The sequence below is a fragment of the Carassius auratus genome, unplaced genomic scaffold (genome assembly GCF_003368295.1).
Source record: "Carassius auratus strain Wakin unplaced genomic scaffold, ASM336829v1 scaf_tig00216794, whole genome shotgun sequence".
Taxonomy (NCBI): Eukaryota; Metazoa; Chordata; class Actinopteri; order Cypriniformes; family Cyprinidae; genus Carassius; species Carassius auratus.
In genome coordinates, this window is record NW_020528740.1 from 102,795 (window position 1) to 112,601 (window position 9,807).

Below are 9,807 nucleotides of genomic sequence, written 5' to 3' on the forward strand. Positions count from 1 at the left end.
TTCTGAGCAACTGTCCCACGTCTTAAGACTAAGGCACTGCGTTGAGTCCTGATGCTTTAAAGTACTTTGTGAAAAAATAACATTTTGGCTTATAATGAAAAGAAAATGTCATTATGTTGAACCAAAGTTGTATTAGAACTGCATACTTCTTTTGAAACACTAAAATAATGAAGATAAAAGGCAGTACAATAATAGCATTGATAGTGTAAGGCATCTGAATCTCACATCATCTTTCAAAACCAATAATTTACTGGGTCAGGAATCTTTGTAGTGTGTACTGTGTACAATAAATGTCAGTATGTGTGTGTGAAACCATCATATGATCATGACCGCACAGGAAAGTAAGTAGAGGTCTCGGATTAAAACTGAATTTATATACATGTTCCAAAAACAAACAAAAAAAGGTAAAAATGCATTAAAAGTCAAAGATGTTTGTCTGTGGTTGCAACATACCACTATGCCCAATCTTTCATTTTGGAAGACAATAAATACAGTAAAAATACAGTTTGAGAGAAGCTGTCCGTTGGTGTATTTCCACCGAACGTCCAGCTCCTCTATCTTAGGTGAGCAGTACAGGATTGTGCATTCAGAGCGGCTGCTTCATATACCACGTGCCCAGCAATTATCAAAATAAACTACTCTAATAAACCATCTTCAATTATTAAGACTATGGAACTATTCACCCGACAGCAGTCCAGAAAGTGGTACTTTGTTACAGAAAAGAATGACTCTACAGATGATCTAGTGTAAGTAAGAGTAGCACTGATCTTTCCATTTCTGTTTCTTTGCACGTTTAGTTCATTTGGTGTCATATGGATCCAAGTCACACATCAACAGTGGAAAAACCAGGTTTGGCCACAAATGCAGTCTTGTACTTCTAATTCAGTGCAGCAATGTTAAGTAAGTGGTAAACCAGTTCAATGTGTTTTCAGACGTGACTGTTGTCCACATACACTACACAGTCTGCTTTACAGTGGATCATGGGCCGCAGTGGAAACTGTCTGAGTGTTGGGATTCCCATTCGTCAGCCCATCACCTGGATCAGAGTTCGACTGTTTTAAAGCCTTGGTTTTGAATCTCAATCCATGGCCTGTAACACAACAATGAACAGAGAGCAAACAGTTAGTCTTATAGAAATGGTAGGACATTACAAGTTACATTCAGATACATGCATCAGAATAGTGTTTTCATTTAAACATTCTCAGAAGTTAATGTAACTTCCTCTTAGGCTCAGTATTTACACACTGATAAAATATTTTAGCAAATCAAGTTCTAATGCCTCATTCCTTACAGTATCAAATCACTAAACAATCTCGTTCCCTGGTGAAGCTATTTGTGTTCCTGATGTAGTCGGAGTGAAGCAGCTGCTTGAAGTACAGTACTAACCAGGACAATCAGCCACTTCCTTGAAAGCCTTCCTCTTGCAGCAGCCACGGCACAAGCTGAACACACATTTATTCCCCTGTTGAAGGTGTGGAGTAAAATTTATTTACCTTGTGTACATCTGTGAAATTAAGATTTTTAAAAAGCGCACGAAATGGTTCTGTAAACATTTCGAAAATGAGTACATTTTAACATTATTAAAATCATCAGATGAAAAAATAGAATCATGAGACGTACTTTAGGGTTTCCGCATTGCTCACACTTGATGTATTTTGCTGCAGAAAACAAGGATGCAAAGGCAATGTTATTGACCTTAATCAATATGCGTTAGCCAATATCTTAATGATAATATATTACCATTTAAAAGTAAAATAGAAAATAACATCATTTATTATTCAGAAAGGACACATTAAATTGATCAAAAGTGACAGTAAAGACATTTATAGTGTTACAAATGATTTCTATTTTAGTGTCCAGAATTTTTTTCTAAGTTTCCACAAAAATATTAAACAGCAACTGTTCCCTTACTGACCCAAACTTCTGAATGGTAGTGCATGTCTAATAAGCATTTTTTTGTATCATTTCATATCCTTTTTCCTATATTATTATTTGAAGGTGACAATAATGTGCAGTGTCATCGATCTAACTTAAAGGAAGGCCCCATCAGGTCAGTGGGCTCTGGGAAATATTGGGAAAAGATTTGTCCTCACGTTTCAGCTCTGGACAGAAGTTCTTGTGGGGGTTACGGGCTTTCTTCTTCTGCTTGTTCTTGGAGAGCGAGTCGTTGGGTCCCTCGCTGTCCTCCAGCGTCCTCTTTACACTCACAGCTTTGGTTTCTGTGGCTCTCTGCCCATTTTCAGTGTTTGGATCCTTAGGCCTGCAAAATATACCAGCTTCACAATCATGTTCATGTCTTATATTCAAACTAGTGTATGTCTATCATGAACAGAAACGATTTCTCTGAACCTTGGCTTTGTCAAAGACTATGACTGATTTTATACCGTTTTGCTGAGAGCACAGAAATACTATAATTGTGATGGTTTCTTCACATTCACACAATCAGAAAACGTGTCCTCACGGTGGTCTGACGTAGGGTTGACAGATCCAGTGAGGGAAGGGAAGTCCAGTCCAAGTCCATTCGGATTCATCTTTAGCCATCTCCTCCTGTAACAGTAAGGTAAGAAAATGTAACTCTCTCATAAGCTTTAGAAACATTTCTGTCTGAATAAAGTTGAACTATGATGATTAGTATGAAAATCAACAAAGTTCCTTTACCTGGCAACGTTGTTTCAGCTGTCGGTTGACCTCTGCAATCCCAGCGATGTTTTTGGCTTTGGCCAGCTCCTCCCTCAGATCTTGATGTATCTGTAAGCTGTTGTAATAAAAAAATAAAATACTTATTATTATACAATTCACCAGTCAATCACTTTTGAACTCTCTCCATTCATTAAGTGACTAAAATCTCAAGCAGCAAGCATCAAATGTGAAGGAACTGACGTGTGGTGCCACAGTTTGAAGACGTGAGCACGGACACAAGACAGACTGCAGGGTGGGTGCTTCTCCACAACCTCCAGGTACTCCTCAGCCATCTCCCACACGGGTGGACTACGGCCTTCGAACAGAGCAGGATTGTGCAGATTCCCTTCTGTAAACGTAAGGAGTTCATATTGTTCCATTACTGCATTAGGAAGCGGGAGTCTTTCTGTCCAAGCAGGTTCATGAACCTTGTCTTTGTATGTGTTACCTGCGCTCATGACCCCTTGTACTCCAGTCTCCTCCATGCATCGCTGAACATCGCTCAGGTGCTGGATGTTCCCATTGGCGAAAATGGGAATGTTTACAGCCTCCCTACACAAATACAGTAAAAGGCACACCATCAGCACAGACCCCTGAGAACAGTCAGCAGCAGAAGCGAGTGCTGCTTCTCTTACCGTACGGCTTTGATGTGCTTCCAACTTGCAATCCCAGTCAAAGCCCCCTTCTGATCTTTAGTTCTCCCATGAACTGTGAGGAGCTACAAATGGATTTTTTTTAAATCAGCAGCTGGTTCAAGAATATATGAATCGCATTATATTGATATTTGAGGTAATGTAGTGGTTACAGCTGGTATTACAAACATTTAGAGATCAATTCCAGGTTGGAGAGACGTAAGACTCACTCTCTCTCAAGGGCTCCTAGGTCGCTCCATTTGCACTTTAGATAAAAGTATCTGCTATATAATACACAAGGGAAACACTTTACCTGGCATCCAGCCTTTTCCAGCATTTTGGCATACTTCACGGTTTTCTCAATCTCTGGGAAGACCCGGATCTTGCAGGTTATGGGCACAGAGAGCTTTTCATCGGCCAGTTTAACTGTAAACGACGGCACCAGAATAAGACACATTCTCTACGTGGATCACATCTGCACTGAGCTGCTAAAATAAGACAACTTACTCATTTTCTCGAGAAGATCCCACTCGTCTTGAAGAAACACACCATAATGGCCTAGGAGAGAATTTATGAATCAGCCATAATGGGGAAACAGGGACGCATTTCGCTAAACTGTGAGATTTCAGTGAACGAATGAAGCAAGTATTTTTAGAATCAAACTTCATGTTGAGATATTTTCAAACGTTTTTCAAAGAAGTCTCTTATGCTCGCCAAGGGTGTATTTATAAGATCAAAAACACAGTTAAAACAGTAACCAAGGGTGAAGAAAACGTGCACTTCCATAATATCAGTGCTGTATTTTTGCGCACTGATTTTGTGTCCCAAAATACACTTACTTTGATATTCTTAAGAGGTACAAAAGAATGATGTTTAGTATATTAAGTACAAAATTAGTGCCTGAAAATAGAGCACTTTAAGAACATTATGGAAGTGTATTTTTTGTTATACCTGGGATACTGTTAAATATTATAACAAATTTAAAATAATTGCAATATATTTTTAGATATATTATTACATTTTAAATATAATTTATTCCTTTTTATTTTATCATTACTCCAGTCTTTAATGTCACATGAAATCATGTTTAATGTCACATGATTTCTAATTATCAGCGTTGAAATCAGTTGTGCTGGTAATATATTTGTTAGAATAGTAATGCTTTTTTTTTGTAATAAAATCTTTTGCAACATTGCTCACATTTTACTAATCTACTGCATCCTTGCGCCAAAAAAAAGTCTCATGAATGGTGGTTTATCTCTCACATACATCAGAAATGAAGTGTCCGCTGAGCTTAGTACCTCTTTTTGCAATCATCTGAGGACAACCCAAATTCAGATCGATGGCATCACAGTAATCCTGGGCAAGTAGAGCGGCCTGGATGAACACCTCTGGATCATTGGCACAGAACTGTAAGGAGACAGCAGTGAGTAACTCACAGAGTCCTCTGTGTCACCTCAAGGGGCTTCAAACACGATGGAGCCCACCTGTGCGATGAGGGGTCGGTCCTCCTGGTTGAGCTCAATGTACAGGTTCTCTCTGCGGTAGTTGGCATCCCTGACGAACACCTGTGCGTGCAGCATGGGAGTGTAGCAGAGCTCTGCACCGTGTCTGCGGCTCAGGAGCCTCCAGGCCAGCTCGCTCTGCTCCACCATGGGTGCCACCACATAGCGCGCAGCCTTCAGAGTGCCCCTCCAGAACTCGAACCCACGGGGTTTCGCCATGCTGCATGCACAAGATGAAATCCAGAGCTGGGTAGTAACTGATTACATGTAATCTGAATCACCTTACCAGAATCCACAAACTAAGATTAGATTCAATAACATTTCAAAATACTCGTAGTCAGACTAGATACTTTTTATGGATTACATGATTACATATTATTTACACAATAGCAAAAATGTATTCATAATTTATAGATTCTCTCGAATTCCTCTTTTTCATCTTTCTCGAATAAAAAACCCTACCTCTAATATTCACTTAGAAAGTCTCTGGAATCAGTAACGAGTTATAATTAATATATATCTACCCGGTTCTGATGAAATCACAATGACTACGAGAAATGGACAATACTCTATAAAAAAGCATAGCACCTATCTTAACCGTATGCTCTAACATTAACATTACACGTTAGTGTTATGAGGAGTAATCTGGATTTGTCGTTTACCACTAAACATTTTGAAAAGGTGTTTCATCGCAGGAGTCTGAGACCACGGATTGATTTGTGTTACATATCTGAAGAAAGAACGAGTGAAGGACATAGACATTGCCAGAGCTTCACTCTGAGATGCCATTAGCTGTCATTCGTTTAAAACAGACTGTATCGAGAGCAAAATACTTACACAGTAGCGTGAGATCCAGCCACAGACAGCAGCTCCAGCGGCACATGAAGTGTGTGTGTGCCGCGGTCAAATACATCCGTGAAGAAACGATAAACCTACTGATGTATTCCGGGGATTATGACAAGATATATATTTGTTGACGTGGGTTGTACATTATGGTTTTGTTCAAATGTAAAAATCAGTCATGTCATCTTTAGAATGTATATCTCTGTTGTTTGTATGTGATCGAGTTCGTATATACGCAACACGTGTGTTTGTCGCAGGAAAGGTATTCCTGTGGATCAGTGGTAGAGCATTGCGTTAGCAAAAGGTTGTGGGTTCGATTCACAGGGAACACACATACTGGTGTATGTATGTTTGTGTGTGTGTGTGTGTGTGTGTGTGTGTGTGTGTGTGTGTGTGCTGTAGCCTGAATGCAGTTTAAGTCGCTTTAGCAAAAAATAATATATATATTCAAATCAAATGGGTTAAAATGATTGATTTTGCTTTTATTTAAAAAATCATTAGGATACTAAGTAAAGATCGTGTTCCATGAATATATTTTGTACATTTCAAAACTCAATTTTTGATTAGTTAAATGCACGGCTAAGAACTTCATTTGGACATCTTTAAAGGTGCTTTTTCTCAGTATTCTGATTTTCAAATAGTTGTATCTCGGCCAAATAGTGTCCTATCCTAACAAACCATACATCAATTATAAAACTATTCTTTGAGAAATTGACCGTATGATTGATTTTGTGGTCCAGAGTCTCATATAGACTGTTTACAGATTAAGTGAAATAATACATTTACGTCTACTCTATAATTGACCACTAGATGTCAGTGTTGACCGAATCATTTAGTAGTAGGCATTCAGTCTTTTTCTTTATAAGCCATTTTCTGTCCTCTGTTTAGTTTACTTTTTAGATGTCATTGTTGTTGTTGTTACTTACCATGAATTCACTATTAGTTATTAAAAAGATACAGGATGTTTAGATGACCTAAGAAGATAATCAAAACAACAAGACAACGACAAGTAGATCTACCACATTGTTTCAGTAAACAAACAAAAGCAAATATATACACAGAGGCACACAAGTTTGGTTTCCATGTTTTAAGGGGACAGTTCATAGTCCTATTGGGGTTAATAGTGTACAAACTGTATTTTCCATCCCCTAAACCTAACCCTACCCCTCACAAAAGCTGCTGGCATTTTAAGATCCAAGAATTTTGGAAATTGCCATCTTTGTGGGATATTGTGTCCACATAATGTGGGATGAAAAAAACATGAACTAAAATTGAAGGTCCCAGTTGTACACGTTCATTAACTAATAAAAGAATAAAGCGAAAGTAATTCTAAAATACATTAAATATTATTGAATGACAATGTTCAGCAATGTTCAATAAATTTTTTATTTTTTTAAATGTACTTTTTTTATTTTTCTAATATACAGTTTTCAGATATTTTTTTATATAATTAAACCATGTATTGTTAAATACATCAAATTGATTGAATACATCATTGCATTGCATCATAAGAAACACTTTGAGATGTGTTGTTTTCAAGCTTGCCCATTGATGTAGAATGCCTGTGGTTTTCTTGAATCTTCTCTTTATTATTAATAGAATCAATGCATGCAGTTGTTTCATGACATTTGTGTTGACAGAGCACTGGTGAAAACACTTCCCATAAAGTACCAGTTAAGCCAGAATCTACAGAAGAACGTTCCCGTTTTGTCAACTCTTTGTGGTGAATGTATTTGTTTCCTCTGTTTAGATCTTGTGTTGTTTATCGCTGCACTAGTACAGTCTGTTGATGCTAGAGCTGTGGAAATCTGCTGTGGCTGTTAGAGTGGGCGTTCACACACTTTCCTGGCGCATTGCTCTCAACGTGACCGAGCACATGCAACGGAAAGCTGAGTAATTCAGTCACGTGACTCTCACCTATACAGCCTCGAGCATTGCCTCTGCTCGGACCAATCATGCTCCACTGAATACAACATCAGCTCCTGCGGGTGTTATCAGATTAAAATGACCATGTTTCAGAAAAGAGGCTCAAGAGTAGTTTTCCAAAACATACATGCAAAGACTTTTTTTCTTATGTGTTAACATTTGTTTTGGTAATAAATGTATTGTTTTTTCACCTAAAACATTAGGAGAGTTTACTGAATCATGTAACACTGTACAGCTGCATCTTTAAACATGACTTCATTAAATATGAATTAAATGAAGCTTACATTTGAACTTTTAAAAGGCTATTAAGCAGTATCTGCAATTTAAATACATGCAATTGCAGTAAAAATAGTTCTTAGATCAGCAGGCACAAATGTGCACCAATCAGTCATTATCTGCATAAGTTCCCGTAATCATTGTCTCTTTCCACTTCCTTCCTGCTTTATGTTATTGTTACCTTTTTAGGTGCTAATTTGCTGTAAATAATCAAGTAATGTTGTGAATATATTCAGACTGCATGCTTTCTTTGATAATAAATGTTATTACTAATGTTTTAGTCTATGGCCTTGGACAACTCTCTCCATAACTTTCAGAATAATCTTTGCAAATCAAATGCTTTGCTTGTGTAACTCAAGTGAATTTTAGATGATTAGAAATGGCTTTTTTAATAATGCACATGCTCATAGGCAAGTCTACTGTAATAAATAAACTAAGTATATAAACCCCTTTAAACCCAATCAATATTGGGTTTATTTTACAATTCCTTCCAGAAACTACTGTGCAACTATTATCTTCATCTTAAATCTATTTTCATTTGATTACATAAAGGTGGAAAATATGTCAACTATGTGTTTAAAATAAGTTTCGACTTCACAAACTGGTTTTGCGAGTTATCTTCCTGACACATCATCACAAACACACCCAGTGAACACCCACAGATGTACACTTGGTCATTTCACTGTTGAACTAAATAGACTACAATAGACAAACAATAAATCTTATTCAGCAATGACTTATTTAGCTGACCTATATATATGTGACCCTGGAGCACAAAACCAGTCAGAAGTATCACGGTTATATTTCTAGCAATAGCCAACAATACATTGCATTGGGTCAAAATGATCAACTTTTTATTTTATGCCAAAAATCATTAGGATATAAAGTAAAGATAATGTTCCATGAAGATTTGCTGGCATAAATATATCAAAATTTATTTTTTGATTAGTAATTTCCATGCCTAAGGACTTCATTTGGACAACTTTAAAATCCGCCTTCAACTTTTTACGGGGAAGTCGTGGCCTAATGGTTAGAGGGTTGGACTCCCAATCGAAGGGTTGTGAGTTCTAGTCTCGGGCCGGACGGAATTGTGGGTGGGGGTAGTGCATGAACAGCTCTCCACCTTCAATACCACGACTTAGGTGCCCTTGAGCAAGGCATCGAACCCCCAACTGCTCCCCGGGCGCCGCAGCATAAATGGCTGCCCACTGCTCCGGGTGTGTGCTCACAGTGTGTGTGTTCACTGCTCTGTGTGTGTGCATTTCGGATGGGTTAAATGAAGAGCACAAATTCTGAGTATGGGTCACCATACTTGGCTGAATGTCACTTCACTTTCACTTTAAAGACATTTTTCTCAATATTTCGATTTTTTTTCATATTTTCAAATATTTGTATCCAAGTTAAATATTTTCCTATCTTAACAAACCACACACCGATGGAAAGCTTATTTATTCAGCTTTCAGATGATGCACAACAAAACGGACCCTTACGACTGGTGTTGTGGTCCAGCAGGGTCACGTAGCAATGTTTATTTAAACACAATCATTTACATCCCCGTGCATTGTCCGGGTTATCAGTGGGAACATGGCTAATAAAACAATTCACTAACTTGTAAATAAACAGTCTTCACACATTAATGGAGCTCCGGCTACGGATGTCTCTGAATCTCGACCGATCGCAGCAGACGGTTTGTTGTCTCAACCCCGAGATTTTCCAGCGCTGTTGCTAGGGGACGTGACGTCACGGCGGCCGGCTGGATCGCTGCGTCTGTTGTAGATACACAGAGAGTCGATGGTAGGTCCAGGGACAGCGGGATCAGGAGGGAGTCGCTCTCAAAATCCGCCTTCATCCTTTCTTAAACAGACTTTTTCAGGGGGAAATTTACTAGAGCATAAAGTTCACACTTTACTCTTTTTATTAAGCCTAATATTTTGATATTCCCCGAC

At 38.2% G+C, this 9,807-nt stretch overlaps 1 protein-coding gene across 3 annotated transcripts; it reads right to left on the bottom strand.

Moving 5' to 3' along the window:
• Positions 1-354: 354 nt before the first annotated feature.
• LOC113098979 (tRNA-dihydrouridine(16/17) synthase [NAD(P)(+)]-like) lies at positions 355-9,650 on the bottom strand. 3 transcript variants are annotated; one of them, XM_026264028.1, is made up of 15 exons: positions 9,471-9,650; positions 7,577-7,641; positions 4,799-5,036; positions 4,613-4,721; positions 3,819-3,869; positions 3,625-3,737; positions 3,315-3,397; positions 3,128-3,231; positions 2,881-3,028; positions 2,659-2,755; positions 2,462-2,547; positions 2,094-2,260; positions 1,621-1,658; positions 1,387-1,462; positions 355-1,090 (listed from the first exon to the last, which is right to left on the bottom strand). In XM_026264028.1, the coding sequence occupies exons 2-15, from the start codon at positions 7,633-7,635 to the stop codon at positions 969-971; spliced, it is 1,491 nt and encodes a 496-aa protein (XP_026119813.1). In that variant the 5' UTR covers positions 7,636-7,641; positions 9,471-9,650; the 3' UTR covers positions 355-968. The 3 variants fall into 3 exon arrangements, with proteins under 3 accessions (XP_026119813.1, XP_026119815.1, XP_026119814.1); XM_026264030.1 differs by lacking the exon at positions 7,577-7,641; XM_026264029.1 differs by lacking the exons at positions 7,577-7,641; positions 9,471-9,650 and adding an exon at positions 5,654-5,728.
• Positions 9,651-9,807: the final 157 nt, after the last annotated feature.